Source organism: Neomonachus schauinslandi, chromosome 1 (genome assembly GCF_002201575.2).
Source record: "Neomonachus schauinslandi chromosome 1, ASM220157v2, whole genome shotgun sequence".
Lineage (NCBI taxonomy): Eukaryota > Metazoa > Chordata > Mammalia > Carnivora > Phocidae > Neomonachus > Neomonachus schauinslandi.
Window position 1 is genome coordinate 64,797,662 of NC_058403.1, and position 20,897 is coordinate 64,818,558.

At 32.3% G+C, this 20,897-nt stretch overlaps 1 protein-coding gene across 1 annotated transcript in view; it reads left to right on the forward strand.

Annotated features, from left to right (window-relative positions):
* The window catches only part of STXBP5L (syntaxin binding protein 5L), a 419,146-nt gene that overhangs the window by 201,394 nt on the left and 196,855 nt on the right, over nucleotides 1-20,897 (forward strand). The window contains exons 8-9 of the mRNA XM_021692509.1: nucleotides 6,494-6,577; nucleotides 11,581-11,704. Coding sequence (XP_021548184.1) covers nucleotides 6,494-6,577; nucleotides 11,581-11,704 — 208 coding nt within the window. The remainder of the gene's footprint in view (nucleotides 1-6,493; nucleotides 6,578-11,580; nucleotides 11,705-20,897) is intronic.

The window sequence follows — 20,897 nt, forward strand, 5'->3', positions numbered from 1 at the left end:
GAAAAGAGAAAGGACCCAAATAAGTAAAATCACCAATGAAAGAGGAGAAATCACAAACAACACCACAGAAATACAATTACAAGAGAATATTATGAAAAATTATATGTCAACAAATTGGGCAATCTGGAAGAAACGGATAAATTCCTAGAAACATACAGAAATGGATAAATTCCTAGAAACATACAAACTACCAAAACTGAAACATGAAGAAGTAGAAAATTTGAACAGATGGATAGCAAGCAAAGAAATTAAATCAGTAATAAAAAAAAATCTCCCAACAAACAAAAGAGAGAGAGGTATTTAATAATTAAAGAGAGAGAGTGAAAGAAACCATAAGAGACTCTTAACAATAGAGAATAAACTGAGGGTTGATAGAGGGAGGTGGTGTGGGGAGATAGGCTAGATGGATGATAGCTATTAAGGAAGGCACTTGTTATGATGAGCACTAGATATTGTATGTAAGTGATGGATCACTGAATTCTACTCCCAAAACCAATATTGCACTGTATGCAATTTAAATTTAAATTTTATTTGAATTTAAATAAAAATTTTAAAAAATCAATGGAATTTTCATATTTACAAATATGGAGAAAAAAGTATATGACAATAAAAAGATAGAAAAGTATTTGATAAAAATCAACTTCCCTTTGTGATAAAAATTTGTTACACTAAAAGAAAGGAACTTTGTTAATCTGAACTTTATTTACCCAGAACTATGAAAATATCCTCCTTAATGATGAATTAATTAGCTTTACTCCTGCATTCTGAAATGAGACAAAGATGCCTATCATACTCCTATTTAACACTGTACAGCCATTAACAATATTAGTTATTAAAAAAAGATGAAAAGGAATTGGAGCTTTGATATGCAGCTTATGGAAATCAAAATTGGTACAACCACTTTGGAAAACTGCTTGGCAGTTATTTATTAAAGTTAAACATACCCTTACTCCATGAATCAGTATATACCTGACAGAAACTCATATATATATTCTCTAGAAGACATATACAAATTTGTTCATAGTAATGTTATTATATCACCTGTAAAATGAATAAATTGTGGTATTGTCATACCCAAACAATGAAATATTATTACAATAATAAAAGTGAATGAATTCCTGCTATAAATATCATGTTTAGAAATAGGAGCAGGACAGAAAAGGATAATTGTATAAAAGGATAAATGTATAATTCCACTCATATAAAATTCAAAAACAGATACCAATAACCTATAGTTAGAAGGCTGTAGTTACTTTTAGAAAAGAGGATAAAAAGAAGATGGGAATGTTGATTGGTTAAGGGTATGAAATAGGCTTCTGTGTATCTTGTATTTTTTTTTCTATTTCTTGTTTTTCTATTATATTTTTTGACCCAGGTAGTAGTTTCACAGGTATATTCAACTTCATAATTCATTAAAGACATCTATAATTTGTGTGCTTTTCTCTATGTATTCAACAAACATATTTATTAAAAAACACCTACTCCTGATAAAAGAAATTTATTTTAAAAAATTTTTCTTCTTTTCGTATGCATTTATAAAATAATAAATTTCCCTCTTGAAGTTTTTTTTTTTTTTAAGATTTTATTTATTTATTTGAGACAGAGAATGAGATACAGAGAGCAGGAAAGGGAGGAGGGTCAGAGGGAGAAGCAGACTCCCTGCCGAGCAGGGAGCCCGATGCGGGACTCGATCCCGGGACTCCAGGATCATGACCTGAGCCGAAGGCAGTCGCTTAACCAACTGAGCCACCCAGGGGCCCAAAGCATGCGTAGTCAGCAGGATCCCTCTTGAAGTTTTAATATAAGGCATTCTTGTTCAGTTCTGTTTCATACTTTTCCTTATAATTTCTTCTTTGACCATAATTACTTTGAAGTATATTTTTTATTTCCCAAAATATTTTTGTTAATGACTTCAAATATTACTTCATAGATTTTAGGGAATATAGTATCTGTGATTTTGATTTTGTGGTATTTAATAATTAATTTCACAGATATTTATCAGATACCTATTTTCTTCAGATACTGTTCCAGGTCCTGATGATATAGTAATTAGGAAGTCACCTTACTTCTTTGCCTTCACAATACTTGAATTCTATTGTGAGAGATAATTTTTTGAAATTATATATATATTATATAAGAGTATAATATATAATTATGTAAAAATATATGTAATATATTTTTGTGACCTAGGTGATACCCATGTTTTGGTGTGGTCAGACATGATTGCAGAGTGATCTTGTTTTTGTCTTAATCATGGTCACAGAGTGACCTTGTCAGATGTCTCCTGGATATCAGGAGCTTCTTTTTTCTTTCTCAATTCTCTAAGTGATTCTAATATTTTTTCATACTTCCTATATCATAATATTGTATAGTTATCTCAATAATGTATGACATTTTGAGGTTAGGTAGTTTATATTTTGTTATTTACTGTGGTTATTGCTAGTAATGTTTTATAAACAAAACAACTAATATCTTTCAGATGTTTCTATGAAAAAATATAATAGGATTTTAGATTTTTATTTCATTACATCTTAGGGCTCAAATTTTGAAAGGTCATATTATTCATTCTCTTGCTAAGTGAAACTTAGCAAACTTTTTAGACTTACAAATCTTTCCCTGGATTCCATAGGAATTGGTTTAATGATACATCATTTTCTCTAGTATGTAAAAAAGAGCTGACTTGAAGTTAAAATGCATAATAGTACAGTATTTATGATGTTATATAAATTTTATTTTATTTTATTTTAACAAATATTTTTGAAGTTTACACTTAATTTTGACTTTTTGAATTTAGCAAGTCATTATGCCATTTAATTTAGTATGTAAAGAAGCTCAATGTTTTTGTCAAATCAATTTTCAAATTTATTATATGTGATTTAATAATGAAAACTTTCTTTTTTATTTTAGCCATTCTGACAGGTGTAAGGTGATATCTTATTGTGGTTTTGATTTGCATTTCCCTGGTGATTAGTGATGTTGTGTACCTTATCATGTGTCTGCTGGCCATCTGTATGTCTTTTTTGGGAAAATGTCTATTTAGGTCCTCTGCCCATTTTTTTTTTTTAATTTTTTTTTAAAGATTTTTTTTTATTTATTTATTTGAGAGAGAGAGAGAGCACATGAGAGGGGGGAGGGTCAGAGGCAGAAGCAGGCTCCCTGCCAAGCAGGGAGCCTGACACGGGACTCGACCCAGGGACTCCAGGATCATGACCTGAGCCGAAGGCAGTCGCTTAACCAACTGAGCCACCCAGGCGCCCTCCTCTGCCCATTTTTAATCAGATTATTGTGCTTTTTAAATTTATATTTAATTCTTTTTTTATTTTGTTAGTCACCATACAGTACATCATTAGTTTTTGATGTAATGTTCCATGATTCATGATTTGTGTATAACACTCAGTGCTCCATGCAATATGTGCCCTCCTTAATACCCATCACCGGGCTAACCCATCCCCCCATCCCCCTCCCCTCTAAAACACTCAGTTTGTTTCTCAGAGTCCATAGTCTCTCATGGGTCATCTTCCCCTCCGATTTCTCCCCCTTCATTTTTCCCTTCCTTCTCCTAATGTGCTCCATGCTATTCCTTATGTTCCACAAATAAGTGAAACCATATGATAATTGACTTTCTCGGCTTGACTTATTTCACTTAGCATAATCTCCTCCAGTCCCAACCATGTTGATGTAAAAGTTGGGTATTCATCCTTTCTGATGGCTGAGTAATATTCCATTGTTTATATGGACCACATCTTCTTTATCCATTCATCTGCTGAAGGGCATCTCGGCTCTTTCCACAGTTTAGCTATTGTGGACATTGCTGCTATGAACATTGGGGTGCATATCGCCCTTCTTTTCACTACATCTGTGTTTTTGGGCTAAATACCCAGTAGTGCAATTGCTGGGTCATAGGGTGGCTCTATTTTTAATTTTTTGAGGCACCTCCACACTGTTTTCCAAAGTGGCTGTAGCAGCTTGCATTTCCACCAACAGTGTAGGAGGCTTCCCCTTTCTCCACAACCTCTCCAACATTTGTTGTTTCTTGCCTTGTCAATTTTTGCCATTCTAACTGGTGTAAGGTGGTATCTCAATGTGGTTTTGATTTGTATTTCCCTGATGGCTAATGATGATGAACATTTTTTCATGTGTCTGTTAGTATTTGTGTGTCTTCTTAGAGAAGTGTCTGTTCATGTCTTCTGCCCACTTTTTGACTTGATTATTTGTTTTTTGGGTGTTGAGTTTGAGAAGTTCTTTGTAGATGTTGGATATCAGCCCTTTGTCTGTAGTGTCATTTGCAAAAATGAAATAAAAGGTATCCAAATTGGCAAAGAAGAAGTCAAACTCTCTCTCTTTGCAGATGACATGATGCTTTAAGTGGAAAACCCAAAAGACTCCACCCCCAAATTATTGTGCTTTTTAAAAAAATATATTTATTTGAGAGAGAGAGCATGTGCAGTGGGAAGGGGCAAAGGGAGAGGGAGAAGCAGACACTCCGCTGAGCAGGGAACCTGATGTGGGGCTCGACCCCAAGACCCTAAGATCATGACCTGAGCCAAAGGCAGACACTTAACCAACTGAGCCACCCAGGCACCCCTTATCAGATTGTTTTTTGGTGTTGAGTTGTATAAGTTCTTTATATATTTTGGATATTAGCCCCTTATCAGATATATCTTTTGCAAATATCTTCTCCCATTCAGTAGGTTGCCATTGAAAATTAAAAATAGAAATACCATATGATTCAATAATTCCACCACTGGGTATTTACCAAAAAAAAACCCCCACAAAAACACTAATTCAAAAAGATATATGCACCCCTATGTTTATTGCAGTATTATTGACAATAGCCAAGATATTGAAGCAACCTAAGTGTCCATCAATAGACAAAAGGATAAGGAAGATGTGGTGTATATACACAATGGAACATTATGCAGTCATAAAAAAAGGAGATTGTTACATTTGTGACAACACGGATAGACCAGTAGGTATTATGCTAAGTGAAATAAATCAGATTAGGAAAGACAAATATGATTATTTTCATAATGGAATCTAAAAAAACCAAATGAATAAACAAAAAACAGAATCTATAAGTACAGAGAACAATTGATGGTTGCCAGAGGGGAAAGGGGTAGGGAATGGGCAAAATGGGTGATGGGGAGTGGGAGATACAGGCTTCCAGTTATGGAATGAGTAAGTCCCAGGAATAAAAGACACAACATAGGGAATATAGTCAATGATACTATAATAAAGTTGTATGGTGACAGATGGTGGCTACACTTGTGGTGAGCATAGAATAACATAAGAGTTGAATCACTATGTTGTACACCTGAAACTAATATAGCATTCTGGATCAACTATACTCAAAAAATTTTTCAGTTAAAAAATAAAGATAAAAAATAATAAAAATAAAATCCTTAAATATGTTATAGCTTCAAAAATATACATTGATTTCATGACCTGTTGAAATTTTTAAATTTCCTGTTAAAACTAGCTCATTTAGTTTTGTCATTTTTTTGTGTCCTGTTATAAAATGTTGAGGTAAGTGATTAGGTCTCAGGATGCTGTATAGGAGTAGCTTATAACCACCACTCTATTTTCTATTTTTACCACTAGTGTTTTGGAATTATTGAAACATTTTTATGCACAGTATAAGAATTTTCATCAGAGAAATACTACTAATGGATTTCAAGAAAATCATCTGAAAGCAGATTCATGGGCAATATTATCATTATTTGAACACTGGCCTCTTTTTATCCTTTCTGTTTTTTTAAACTAATGATAGAGTAAATTTAACAAAATATAACTACAAATAATAAGTCAGAATTATATGATATAAAAATCGTCAGCATGGCTAGCAGTATTTCACTGAGTCTTGAATATGATCATCTATTAATCATTATCTGCTCTCAAATACTTCTATTTTAAAATGAAACCATGTATTTTATTGTCTTATTTATTGATTTATAAATATCGACCATTTTTAATGATGTGAATCTCTAGAATAACTTGTGAACTTCTGAGGGTTCATAAATCACCAGTTTAAAATATGGACATAAGTCAAAGAGAAAATAGGACTTGATATAAAGAAATTAGAAGCCAAATTTGTGGCCATACTTTTTAAGTGCATAGGACTGAATTGCATATACATTGGTTATTAAACTTATCCCATTTCATCCTTTATTTCATCTTCATTTTCTATCCCATTTTTCTTTTGTTCCAATTTTTCTTATTTATTTTTGCATTCATATATATATACATGTTTCCTCAATTTCTCTTGGAAATTGGGAGTGAGGATGATTTCACTGGTAAATATTTATTGAAGTAGAGTTTATTTGCCATTTTTTTAAAATGTAGGAAATCTATATTCACGTTCTGGAAAAATTGGCATTCTAAGTAAAATTATAATATGTGATATGATTTTACTTTATTGTATTAACATTAAACTTTATTCGGAGCAAGTTAAAATTGTTAGAATTATAAAAATGATTATTCTAATGTTTTCCAGCTGCTGATAGGTTATGAAAATGGTACTGTAGTATTCTGGGACTTGAAATCTAAAAGAGCAGAACTAAGAGTTTATTATGATGAGGTAAGTGACTTCTACTGAAATATTTGAAAAGAGTATTATGACTTTGTGCCTGTTTTCTACTTGTAAGCTTTGTATATTACCAATACTTTTATCATTGAGTAACTGGGTCTGACCCAGTGTCTCATACTTCGTGTTGGCATTTGCCCAAGTTCCAACTCTGGATCATTCTCCTGAATGAGAATTCTGCCTTGATTGACTATTTTGGGGCCCTTTCTGGCATCTTAATATACATTGGTGCTTATTACTTATCCTTTTCCTTCCATTAGGTTACATGGTTATTATGTCTTGCCTCATTATCCTTAAGATCTCTAAAACATTATTCACACCTTTCTTAGAAAATTCTTTTTCTGTGGCAGAAAATTTAAAAGGTCAGTTTGAAAGGCCTTATCTCAGAATAAAGATTGATTTTGTAAATAGTACTACTTAATAATAAGGGTAAGATCTTAAAGTGAGTTTTATTGTACATAGTTGAGATTTGGTTAGGTTTTTACTTTAGTTGTTCCAAGGTTGATTCTAGGCCATTAAGGATATCCCCCTTCAGAAGAAGTTAATGTGAAGATAGCCTGGGGCAAAAAGTGAAAAAGGGTAATTACCTCTTATAGTTTTGGGAATAAAGGTGATCATGTAAGCTCTAAATTCAATTTTAAAAATGGTGGAGTAGGGAGAGATAGGAAGAAAATACAGTCAATAATCATTATCTGGTATCACCTGCACTTACATGAGAAGAATGCAGAATTTAAGGCAACACTGATATAAATAGAAAGAAAAAATTTTTAAAAAACAACACATTTCTTTGTGTGCTACCTCCCATCCCCTCATAACAGTTGAATTTTTTAGTTTTGGTGCTTAAAGATATATGGCTTTGGGTATCTCATAGCTATACACACCCCCAATTCATTTCTTAATAGTTCTGGCAAACTAAGATTTTATGGTATATATAAGATACTTCTCGTAGTGACAAAGAGTTCAGGGGTAAATGATATAGCAACTGGGTAATTTGGTCATTGGTGAAAAATACTGTCTGGCAGGTGATGTCTTAAAATTATGCTCTTTGTGATGAACTTCTAGGGCATCTTGAATCATAAGGAAAGAAGGTCCTGGGAAGCTAAGCTAGATTTTTCTTTTATTAAATATACAAAGTACAAAGATGATATTAGCTCTCTCAAAACTAGTAGTTAGATAAGAGTACAAATATTATCTGAGTATTTAGCCAGTTGGAAATAGAGAAGGTCATCTAAAAAGGAAATCCAGAGGTTTTTTTAACCTAAAACATTGTAGAAGAAAGACTTCTAATCTTAAAAAGTGAGCAAAAATAATTTTGCAATGAAGTGTTTAAATAAGCATTAGCAATGTTTAAGTCGAGTACTACACTATATCTACTTTATACCTAGAAATAATTTTAAATATTGACTTATACATGTATATATGCATATAATCTATTTACTTTGATGCATAGTTATATATCCTATCATTTTAATGGAGATAGTTATATACATTATTTTACTGCCAAACATTGAAAACTTTCCTTAGCACTTTACCTCTGATATTTAGAAATAATTCTTAATACTATTATGAAGTGGTTTCTATTAAGTTATCAAAGATCTCTTGATTACTATACATAGTGATCCCTTCAAAGTCTTTTAAGTTCCTCATTAAACCTGTGTCTTTACATCAGCCCCTCCTTCCTAAAATGGTTTCTTCCCTTGTTTTTGTCTTTCTACCTCATTTTTCACCCTTCCTTTCTCTATCACTGATTCTTTCCTTACTTTCCTTTAAATTATAGATACTCTTCAGGATTTTATGTCTTCACCCTCTTCATTTCACCTCCAGTTTACATTTATATCTTCTCCCATCATTTCAAATATTAATTTTATTCTAATAAATTTAAAATCCTTGGATCTCTCACCTTTACCTTTCTCCTGACCTCTTGATCTGTGTATCTAAAAATCTGTTGCATAAGCCCAGATAAATATCTCATTGGCACCGAATTTACGCTTCAAGACCTAAACCTTGTTCTGTGTTCTCTTTTTCAGTTTTTAAATTTTGATTATTTATTTGTTTGTAACCCTCAGAGTCATATTTGATCCTTTCTTCTCTGTATATCATATGCTATCAGTTTTATAGTCTCTTAATTCTGTTTTTATGTTGTCTCTCATTCATTTCTTCTTTTTTCATTCCCACATTCAATTGTCTAGTCTAGGTTGTTATGTTTTTCCTAAAACACTATGGTAGCCTTTTAACTAATTGCTTTTCCTCTGATATCTTACCTTTGCAGTATATCTTTCACTAATAAGATTATCATTTTAAGCCATAGGTCATGTAATTCTCTACCTCAGAACCTTTGAATGGCTCCCAATTATCAACAATACAAAGGCTTTATTACTTTACATGAGATTCAAGGCCCTGATGTTATTTTTCCCTTTAGTTTAATGCAGTGTATCCTTCTATACACTCCTCACACTTCAGACATATTACTATCTCCTAAACGTATTATTTATTTCCTACCTTCAAGCCTTTGCTCAAGCTAATTCCTCACCATAAACTCCCTTCTTTCCTCTTTTGTGTATCAAAATCCTATTAAACTGTAGCCACTGTAAAACTATTTCAACTACCAGAGTAGCACCTTGAATAGCCATGGGTGAATTGAAAGTTTTGTTTTGGGGCGCCTGGGTGGCTCAGTCGTTAAGCATCTGCCTTCGGCTCAGGTCATGATCCCAGGGTCCTGGGATCAAGTCCCACATCGGGCTCCTTGCTCGGCGGGGAGCCTGCTTCTCCCTCTGCTGCTCCCTGCCACTCTGCCTACTTGTGATTCCTCTCTCTCTCTCTCTCTCTGTGTCAAATAAATAAATAAAATCTTTGAAAAAAAAAAGAAAGAAAGTTTTGTTTTGTAAATCCAAGATAATTTTCATGTAAATAACTACATGAATTCACATATTAGCTGTGAAAGTTTTATTTTATTACATTAATATTTCTAAATAATCTCTCACAGAGAAAACTCTCAGAGTTTGATATGAGGATAGCCTTTTAATTCCTTCACTAGATGCTGTTTTTCCTTTTTTCATATTGGTACCCAGCTTTTTAGGTTTCCTTTCTCTTTTTTGTTTTGGAGAACCTCCATCACAGCCGCTGAGTTGACCAAACCAGCTAGTGTTTTATCTTCCATATTTTGTTTTCTATCTTTTAAAATTCTTCTTGAATTAGTTGTATTTGTGTTTTTTTTTTAGTAAACCCTTAAAGTTGTTTTTTAAGAAAGGGGTAAGGTATAATGAAACTAAAAGAATTGGATGGTTATCCATTAAATCTATTCAAATGCCAGCTCTTCAGTAATACTCTGACACTCTCTAATAACAGTTGGTTTTATACGCTTACTCTTTTGTACAATAAGTATACTTCTTTTATGGTACTTATTTTGCTTTTTTGTTGTAGCTGTTATTTTTCTATTTGTCTTCTCTAGTAGGTAGAAATTCAGTAAGATAGGAAGAAGGGTTAGGGCTGGAGACTCTATGCCCACACCATTCATAGCAAAGCAGTCTGAGAGAACTTTAAATTGACTGAGGTTCATCAAGTTAACACATAGAAAAGCCTGAAATGGCATTTCCCTTGAGCCACCTACAAAAGTGAGAATAAGCAAATAAGAAGATGACAAGTGTTTTCTTTCTGTCTCTACTGAACCCTGGCAAAAAAAAAAAAAAAAAAAAAAAAGTCTTTACCTAGTAATAAAGACCAGAGTGAGAGAAAACATAAGCCCAGGGTTTCATGTTATCTGTTTCATTTAATTAAATCTTACTTATCTTGAGATACAGCTCATATCCTACATCCTTTATGATATGTCTAATGATTACTCTAGCCATCAATTATCTGTAACTCTAATAATACTTCTTATTTAGAAAACAAATAATAGTTTTAAACACATATCTTAGGTTAGTATATCATATATATATATATATATAAACTAAATGTTAGAAGTTCCAAAAAATAACAATTATTAATTAATATTCATTTATTTCAGTCTTCCCTATTTTGCAGTTTTGAAAGTTCCTTTAAGTAAAGGGTAATGTTGTATATATCTGTTCAGCTTTTATGTCTACTAGGGCTTCTCTCATTGTGATTAACACATTATTGAAAGGCTATATAAACTTTATGATTTAGAAAGAATACAAGGTGTGGAAATATGTGATGACATTAATTATTCATTCAACAGATATTGAGTATCTACTTTAAGCAAGGCACTGTGCTACCACTGGGAATAAAACAATATATGAAAATGGAATAATTACTTTTTTATGTAATTCAAATCTTCAGAGTACACTTATAAAAAAGTTTTGAATCTTCTTGCTTAAACCCTAAATTGCCAAGTTAATTTAAAAATATATGTTAGGGGCAATATGGTAAAATGATTGAGAATATGGGTTTTGTAGTTAGATAGACATTGGCTTTGAATTGTGTGACCTGAGCACATATATCAGTTTCTGTAGGCCTATTTCACCATGTGCAAATTGGAAAAAATAATACCTGCTTTATAAAAGTAGTAGTTAATATCGGTACTTTGCCAAGGGGTCTGGCACATAGTAAGCCCTCAGCTGGTAGCTCTTAGTGTAAATTGTTATTTAAATTGGCGACTTTAAGTGGAAGTAAGCCTCTACCTTTCCAGAAATTATCTTCTGATAACCTTGCTTTTACTTCTATATAAATAATTTTTCAAAGGATCATATAGGATACAGGGAGGACATAGAATTTACAACAAAAAGCTCTAGGCTATAATGATATTATGAAATGTACATAACTTTTCTTTATCTCAGGAGATGAGTTTTTATAGTCTTCTATAAGCCTATAGAGGATTGAAGCCAAAGATAGTATGATCTGGGTCAGAACAATTATGTATGTTTCTTAAGTATTGTTGCTATAATAATTTTATCTCAGAATATTTTTCCTTTGGTATATAGAATGCTATAACATATCAACTTTTTTCACCCTCTACTTGTTTTTAATTGCTATTTCATTAGGCTATCCATTCAATTGACTGGCATCATGAGGGCAAACAATTCATGTGCAGCCATTCAGATGGTAGCTTGACCTTATGGAACCTGAAAAGCCCAAGTCGTCCCTTCCAGACCACAATTCCACATGGTAAGGTGTATGCTTTCAAAAGAAATAAACTCTGAAAATACAGTGCCTTGACTTGACGTACAATAGGTGTTATCAGTGTGTTTGGAAGAAAGTGATAGGATGTAGCTTCTGATTCTAAATACCTCTTTGTATCTCCTTCAGATCCCCACATTTTACCCCAAACTTTCTGTACTTCCCCTCTCCCTGCTTATCCACTTTCCTACTTTGTGATACTTATATATAGAGCTTTCCAACCAAAAATTGGATAATGTATGATTGATGTATCTGAAGCAGTCTTCAGGGTTAAGGAGGTAGTGAGAATGACATTATATAGATCTGACTTTCAGACCTAATTCCTGTACTGTTTTGGCATTTTCTAGATTCTCTCATTTATTTCCATTTCTACTATTTGATTCCACCAAATATGAGAACTATGGTTTTTACTGTGTATTGTATTTCTTATTATCTTCCTTATCAAAAGGAAGTATTTAAGGTTTATGTTCTACCTGTCTACCTAACTGAAAAAAATAAAAAGTTCAAATGAATGAATATCTTTTATTCAGATGATCATATTATTTCTGAGAATATTAGTGGTAATCTGAGTTCCATATTTTCCTCTTACCATTGTTTTTTTGTGAGAATAGAGAGGTCAAAACCTAGCAGTTAATCAAACACATTCTATTTTATAATTTCTGAGCACTTATTGTAGTATCATATTTATAAAATTTAGTATTATGTTTTTTATAATTGGTGACCCATAAATCACAAGATGAAATTATTCCATCTTGTGTTGGTCTGCCCTTTTTTGTACCATGCTCTTTTTTGTTGCATGCTCCACCTTCAAATGTTTCAATTATTACAACATTTAACCTAGCAGCTTTAAAGATTACTTTGCTTTTACACACTTAGTTTGAGATGCTTCATTTAAAGATTGCCATTATGGAAACCTTGGATAGGTATTTGCTATACATCCCACTCAGATAGAATTATTTGTTTCTATGATGAGTTTAGTTCCTCTGTCCACCCCCTACCCCCATTCCTTATGCCTTTTATTTGTATGTGTATTATATGATTTATTCATAAATTCTCTACTTCTATTCTTCTCAACAGTCAACTTCTATACAAGTTCTTTTTGGCTTGATTGGATATTTGATACTTTCATATGTTTCACCATATCCATATTTATCAGTTTGGGTTGTTTTCTATACACTTGACCTGTGAACAATGTGGGGGATGGGGCACTGATCCTCATGCAGTTGAAAATTCACATATAACTTTTGACTCCTCCAGAGTCAACAGCCTACTGTTCACTAGAAGCCTTACTGATAAACATAGTCAATTAACACATATTTTGTATGTTATGTGTCATATACTGTATTCTTACAATTAAGTAAGCTAGAAAAAAGAAAATATTATTAAGAAAATAATAGGAAGAAAAAATACATTTACAGTACTATATTTATTTTAAAAAATCTATTCATTTGAATTAGTATTTTTGTATTCTTTGGCTAAATACCTAGTAATGTAACAGCTGGTTTGTAGGGTAGTTCTATTTTTAACTTTTCGAGGAAACTCCATATTGCTTTCCAGAGTAGCTTGTACACCTGAAACTAATATTACACTGTATGTTAACTAACTAGAATTTGAATAAAAACTTAAAAAACTATGTATAGGTGGACCCATACAGTTCAAACCCGTGCTGTTTAAGGGTCAACTGTAATTCTGTTTTCCTGTTGAAAGAGATGAAATTCTGTTCACAGGTTGTTGAAAACATCAGCATCTGTGTCTCATAATATATAGAGCAGATTAAATTCCTGCTGCCTCATGATGATTTGAAGCAAATATCAGTGATTTTGACATATTCCTCAGGTTCATTCTGTTACATTTCATTTCAGCTATTTTTATTTTAGAAAATAAAAATTTTTCTAAGTAGTACTTTAGCTGTATCCTGTAAGTTTTGATATTAATTTTATTAAAAATGTGTAATATTCATTAATATTTAGTTTGAGGTATTTTCTAATTTCTATTATAATTTTCCATTGACCTATGAGTTAGACATTTGATTTCTAATTTCTAAAAAATATGTTTTGTTATAGATTTTTAAATTAACTGTAGTCAGAGAACATGGCATGATACTAGTTCTACAAAATTTACTGTGATTTGCTTTAAATTAGACATACACAATTAATTGCCATGAAGTTCCAATTATGCTTGAGAAGAATGTACATTTCCTGTTACACAAAGGTCAAACTTGAAATTGTGTTTTCTTTGTACTATCAATCTTTGCTTAGTTTTTTTTTGAAGATAGCTGCTATTTTTTAATTTAAATTCAATTAGTCAAGGTATAAGTACATCATTAGTTTTTGATATAATGTTCAATGATTCATTAGTTCAGCCTAACACCCAGTGCTCATCATATCACGTGCCCTCTTTAATGCCCATCACCCAGTTATCCCTTCCCCCACCCAACTCCCTTTCTGCAACCCTCAGTTTGTTTCCCAGAGTCAAGATTCTCTCATGGTTCGTCTCCCTCCCTGATTTTTTATTGTTTGATTTTTCAGTTTTGAGAGAGATAAGTTAAAATCTCTATTACTATGGATTTTTCCCTGTAATTTTGTTCATTTCTGTTTTATATACTTTTTAAATCAAGTAGGTCAAGGTGGTTGATAGCATTAATTAAATCCTTGGATTTTACTGATATTTGACTAGTGCTATCAATTTCTGAAAGTGGTATTAAAATTTCCTAACAATTGTAGAATTATCTACTTTTCACTTTATTTCTGTCTTTTTGTTTCATGTATTTTTGAGGCTTAATTGTTAGGCATCCATTAGGTTTTCCATAGAGAGCATATAGTCAGGTCTTTTTTATTCAGTTTTATAACATTTAGTTGGAGTGTTCAGTCTATTAATATTAAATGTAATTACTGATGGAAATGGATTTAAGTATACCAAGTTACTGTTTGTTTTCTGTTGGTCCAGTCTTTTTTTGTTGTTGTTCCCTTTTTCTCCCCTTTTTGCCTCTGGATTATTTGAAAGTTTTTATTAGAATTCCATTTTAATTTACATTTAGGCATTTTATCTTCAGACCTTTTATTTTGGTCAGTTACTCTAGGGATTATAGTATACTTCCCTAACTTTTCAGTCTATTAGAGTTAACATTGTAGCACTTCACAAAAAAAATGTAGAAGCTTCATAAGCCTATATATTTATTTACTTTTATTTACTTTTGCAGTAGTTATATGTATTACTTCTAAATACATTGTTATAATTTTTGCTTTAAGTAGTCTTAAGTAGTTTTTAATTAGAAGGAATATATTCTTTTGTGTTTTATAATTTCTCTTAATATAATTTTATATTTATGAATTTTTATGATTTCATTTGTTCTTGAAGATACAGGAAAATCATTTATCATTTCACTTAGCTTTCCTTTAAAAATTCCTTTTTTGCTTTTATTCTTGAGGGACATTTTTGCTGGATGTAGATTTCTGAGTTCACAGTTTGTATGTGTGTATGTTGTTTTTAAGTTGCTACACACTTTAAAAATATTCCACTATTTTCTGGTTTACATAGTTTCTGAGTGAGAAATGTGTGGTGTTTTGACTTTTGGTTCCCCTGTGTATAATGTGTCATTTTCCCCTGGCTACTTTCAAAATTTTGTAACTTTTATTTCCAACAATTTGACTATGATATGCCTAGTTTGTTTTCTTCAAGTTCATTCTATTTAGGGTTCTACTGAGCTACAGAGCTTGTTACATTTAGAAATTTGTATCTTTCATAAAATTGGGGAACATTTCAGCTTTTTATTTTTTCAAATATGTTTTTCTGCTCCAACCTCTTTCTACCTCTCTTTCTGGGACACCAGTTACCTGTCTGGTAGAATTTTTGGTATTGTCTCACATGTTTCTGAGCCTCTCTTTTTTTTGTTGTTGTTAATCATTTTTTTCTCTGAATTTCAAATTGGATAATTCACATTGATCTATCATCAATTTAACTGCCTTTTTCCTCTGTAATTTTCATTCAGCTATTAAACCCTTAAGTTATTTTTATTTCAGATATTTATTCCACTTGCTACCTTTTTATATTTTCTATTTTTCTGATGAGATTTCCTCTTTTCATTATGAGTCCTTTCCTTCCTTTTCTCTTTCCCTTCCCCTTTCCCTTTCCACATTGAGCTTAGTTATAATTGCTGCTTTAAATCTTTGTTTGATGATACCAAAATCTGCTTCGCCTTGATGTTGGCCTCTGTTCATAAGAATGGCTCACATTTTTCTGCTTCTTCACATATCTAATAATTGGAAATGTATATTATGGATATTATGTTGTATATACTATAGAATATACTTTTGTTACCCAATTCCTCCCTAGCCATATGTCTTCTAAACTGTGGAACCACGTCTAGACTCATTATTTTTCTACAAATCAATATTTTCTATACTACAAAAGTAGGCTTTGTCTGAAACTCAGATTATTGAACAGTAGTGGGAAAAGAGGGAGGGTGACCACAGACGAGTTTACTTTAGTACCTATTTCACTTGAGATTAGCACTGTGGTGACATTGCCCTTGTTGTAGCTGGTTTTCACTAGTATTAGAGACATTATTTTTCTTTCACAGTAAATTTTAATGGTTTCAAATACTTATTCTTCAATTATAATGCCTTCAGCTAAACACACACATACACACACACATGCAATCTACACACATGATCTTAAACCAAATCCCATGTAATACTTAATAGTGACATTGTTGTTCAGAAACAGGACAGAGATGTCAACAACTATCACTGTTATTTAACATTTTCCTGAAAATATTATCCAATGTCTTTAGACTTGAAAAGGAAATATGATATTTAAAAGTTTAGAGAGTTCAAAATTATAATTACTTTTTTGGTAATGTAATTGCACAACTAAAAAATAAAAACTAATTAGGAATACTATTGAGTATAACATGAGAACTCTATACAAAACAAAATACAATGGGTGGATAAAACCATTTAAAAAAATAGCATCCATAAAAATACCTGGATATAAATCTTAAAATAACAGTGAGGTATTATTTCTGCTGAAGGACATAAAGAAGACTGAATAATGAAAAAATACCCTATGTCTGCATGGGTAGATTCATTATTATAAAGATGTTAGCTCCCCCCATATTAATTCAAAATTCACTTTGTTCCCAAGAAAAATAACAGGTTTTAAAAATTAGACAAGGTTATGTGCAGCAAAAATAAACATGAAAATAAGAAAAAATATTTGAACAAGGAGTAATGGTCAATTATAGGCAGTTTGGAAGGTTAGATGCCCTAAACAATTCTTGCTGAAATACTTACTGAAATGAAATAAATTTATTTTTTAATATGTCATTGAGCTAACAACCACAAAAACAAGGTAAACTAAGATCCCAAAAAACATTGTTAAACTAGAAATGCTGAGAGATAAATGGTAAAGATAGAATTTGTATTTTTTTAAAAGATAGTGTTTATTGATTTGAAAGAAAGAGAGAGCGTGAGCAGAGGGTGGAGCGGGGAGAGGCGGGGGAGAGAGAGAGGGAGAAGCAAACTCCCCACTGAGCATGGAGCCTGACATGAGGGCCTCATCCTAGGACCCTGAGATCATATCCTGAGCTGTAGTCAGACGCTTAACCGACTGAGCCACACAGGCACCCCTTGTCTGCAGTTTTATGCTACACTTCAGAGAGCTTAAACTTCTATTAAAAAAATACAAATTTATTGAAATATAATTCTCAATTCACTAAAGTGTACAATTCAATGGTTTTAGTATATTCAGAGTTATGCAACCATCAACACAATCTAATTTTAGAATATTTTTGTCATCCCCAAAAGAAACGCCATACTCATTAATAGTCATCCCATCCCTACTCCTCCACCATTATTAGGCAACCACTGGCCTTCTTCTGTCTCTATAGATTTGACTGTTCTGGACATTTCATATAAATAAACTCATACTAAATGTGGTCTTTCATGACTGGCTTTTTTCACTTAGCATAATGTTTTCAAGGTTCATCCATGTCATAGCAAGTCTAACTATTTCTGGTGAATAATATTCCATTGTGTAGATATACCGCTTTTATCTACTCATCACTTAATGGACATTTGGGTTGTTCTTATATTTTGATTATTCTGAATTATTCTGCTGTGAATGTTTATGTACAACTTTTGTGCCAGCATATATTTTCATTTCTCTTTGGTATATATCCAAGAATGGAATTACCGGATCATATGACAACTCATATTTAACATTTTAAGGAACTGCCAAATTGTATTCCAGAGTCCTCAGGCTTTTACATACTCACAAGCAATATTAGGTTTCCAACTTCTCCACATCTTTATCAACATTTGTTAATATCTATCTTTTATTATAGCCATCCTAGTAGATATGCGGTAATAGCTCCTGTAGTTTTGATTGGCATTTCCCTAATGAATAAAGATATTTAATATCTGTTCATGTGCTTATATTCATTTCTAATATTCTTTGGAGAAAGTTGAGTTCCTTTGCTCATTTACAAATTGGGTTTTTTTTTTAATTTAATTTAATTTTATTGTTATGTTAGTCACCATACAGTACGAAAACAATGAATCATGGAACACTACATCAAAAACTAATGGTGTACTGTATTGTGACAAATTGGGTTTTTTAAAATTATTATTATGGAGTTGTAGCAGTTAATTATATAGTCGACCCTTGAACAACACAGGATTTGGGGTGCTTACCCTCTGTGTAGTAGAAAATTCACATATAACTTTTTTTAATTGAAGTATAATTAACATACAATATTATATTAGTTTCAGGTGTACAGCATAGAAATTCAACAACCCTATATGTTATGCTGTGCTTACCACAGTAAGTGAAGTTATCATCCATCACCATACAAAGTTATTACAATATTATTGACTATATTCCCTTTGTTATACTTTTCATCTTCATATTTATTTTATAACTAGAAGTTTGTACCTCTTAATCTTTTTTTATCTATTTCACCTATCCCCCACCCAACTCCCCTATGCTCCCTATCAGTTCTCTGTATTTCAATCTGGGTTTGAAATACCATATGAAATCATATGGTATTTGCCTTTCTCTGTCTGACATTTCACTCAGTATAATACTGTCTAGGTCTATCCACATTGTCACAAATGGCAAGATATGATTTTTTTTATGGTTGAGCAATATTCCATTGTGTGTGTGTGTGTATGTGTGTACACACAAAATCTTCTTTATCCATTCATCTATGGATGAACACTTCCATTTTTTTTTTTTTTGGCTACTGTAAATGAGCAGGGAGCCCGATGCGGGACTCGATCCCGGGACTCCAGGATCGTGACCCGAGCCGAAGGCAGTCGCTTAACCAACTGAGCCACCCAGGCGCCCCAGTGTTTTTGTTTTCTTTGGGCAAATACTGAGTAGTGGGATTACTGGGTTATATGATATTTCTATTTTTAATTCTTTGAGACATCTCCATGCTGTTTTCCATGGTGGCTGCACCAGTTTACATTCCCACCAACAGTGCACTAGGGTCTCTTTCCCTCCACATCCTTGTTATTTCTTGTCTTTTTTATTCTAACCATTTTGACAGGTGTAAGGTAACATCTTATTGTGGTTTTGATATGCATTTCTCTGAAAAGTGATGTTGGCTATCTGTATGTCTTCTTTGGAAAACGGACTATTCAAGTCCTCTGCCCATATTTCAATCAGATTGGGGGTTTTTTTTGGTGTCAAGTTGTATAAATATATATTTTGGATATTAACCCTTATCAGATATATCATTTACAAATATCTTCTCCCATTCAGTAAGTTGCCTTGTCATTTTGTTGGTGGTTTCCTTCAATGTACAGAAGCCTTTTATTTTGGTGTGGTCCCAATAATTTATTTTTGCTTTTGTTTCTCTTACCTAAGGAGACGTACCTAGAAAAATGTTGGTAAAGCCAATGTCAAAGAGACTACTGCCTATATTTTCTTCTACAAGTTTTATGGTTTTGGGTCTCACATTTAGGACTTTAATCCATTTTGAGTTTATTTTGTTTATGGTATAAGAAAATGGTACAGTTTTATTATTTTGCATGCTGCTGTTAAGTTTTCCTAACATCATTTTTGGAGACTGTCTTTTCCCCATTGGATATTCTTGCCTCCTTTGTCATAGATTAACCGACTATATAAGCATGGGTTTATTTCTGGGCATTCAATTCTGTTCGATTGGACTGTGTGTCTCTTTTTGTGCCAATACCAGACTGTTTTGATTACTACAGCTTTGTAGTAAATCTTGAAATCTGGAATTGTGATACTTCCAGCTTTGTTCTTTCTCAAGATTGCTTTGGCAAGTCAGGGTCTTTTGTGGTTTGATACAAATTTTAGGATTATTTGTTCTAGTTTTGTGAAAAATGCTGTTGGCATTTTGATAGGGATCATATTGAATTTGTCAATTCCTTTGGGTAGTATGGACATTTTAATGATATTCTTTCAATCCATGAGCAGGGGATACCTTTACATTTGTTTTCATCTTTAATTTCTTTCATCATGTTTTATAGTTTTCAGAGTACAGGCCTTTCACCTCCTTGGTTACATTTATCCCTAGGTATTTCATACTTTTCAGTCCAATTGTAAGTGGAATTGTATTTATTTATTTATTTTTCTGCTACTTCATTATTTGTGTATAGAAATGCAACAGATACTTGTATATTAATTTTGTGCCCTGCAACATTACTAAATTCATTTATTACTTCTAATAATTTTTTGGTGGAGGCTTAGGATTTTCTGTCATGGCATCTGCAAATACTGACAGTTTTACTTCTCCCTTCCCAGTTTGGATGCCTTTTATTTCTTCTTATTGTCTGATTGCTGCAGCTAGGACTTCCAGTACTGTGTTAAAAAGTGGCAAGAGTGGACAGCCTTGTCTTGTTCCTGATCTTAAAAGAAAAGCTTTCAGTTCTTCACCATTGAGTCTGATGTTACCTGTGGTTTTTGTTTTATATCGATTTTATAATGTTGAGGTATGTTCCCTCTAAACTCATTTTATTAAGAGTTTTCATCATGAATGGATGTTGAAATTTATCAAATAATTTTTTGTGCATCTATTGAGATGATCATATCATGTTTATCCTTCATTTTGTTAGTGTGATATATCATATCACATTATTTGCAAATATTGAACCATCCTTGCATCCCTGGAATAAATTTCACTTGATTATGGTGACTGATCCTTTTA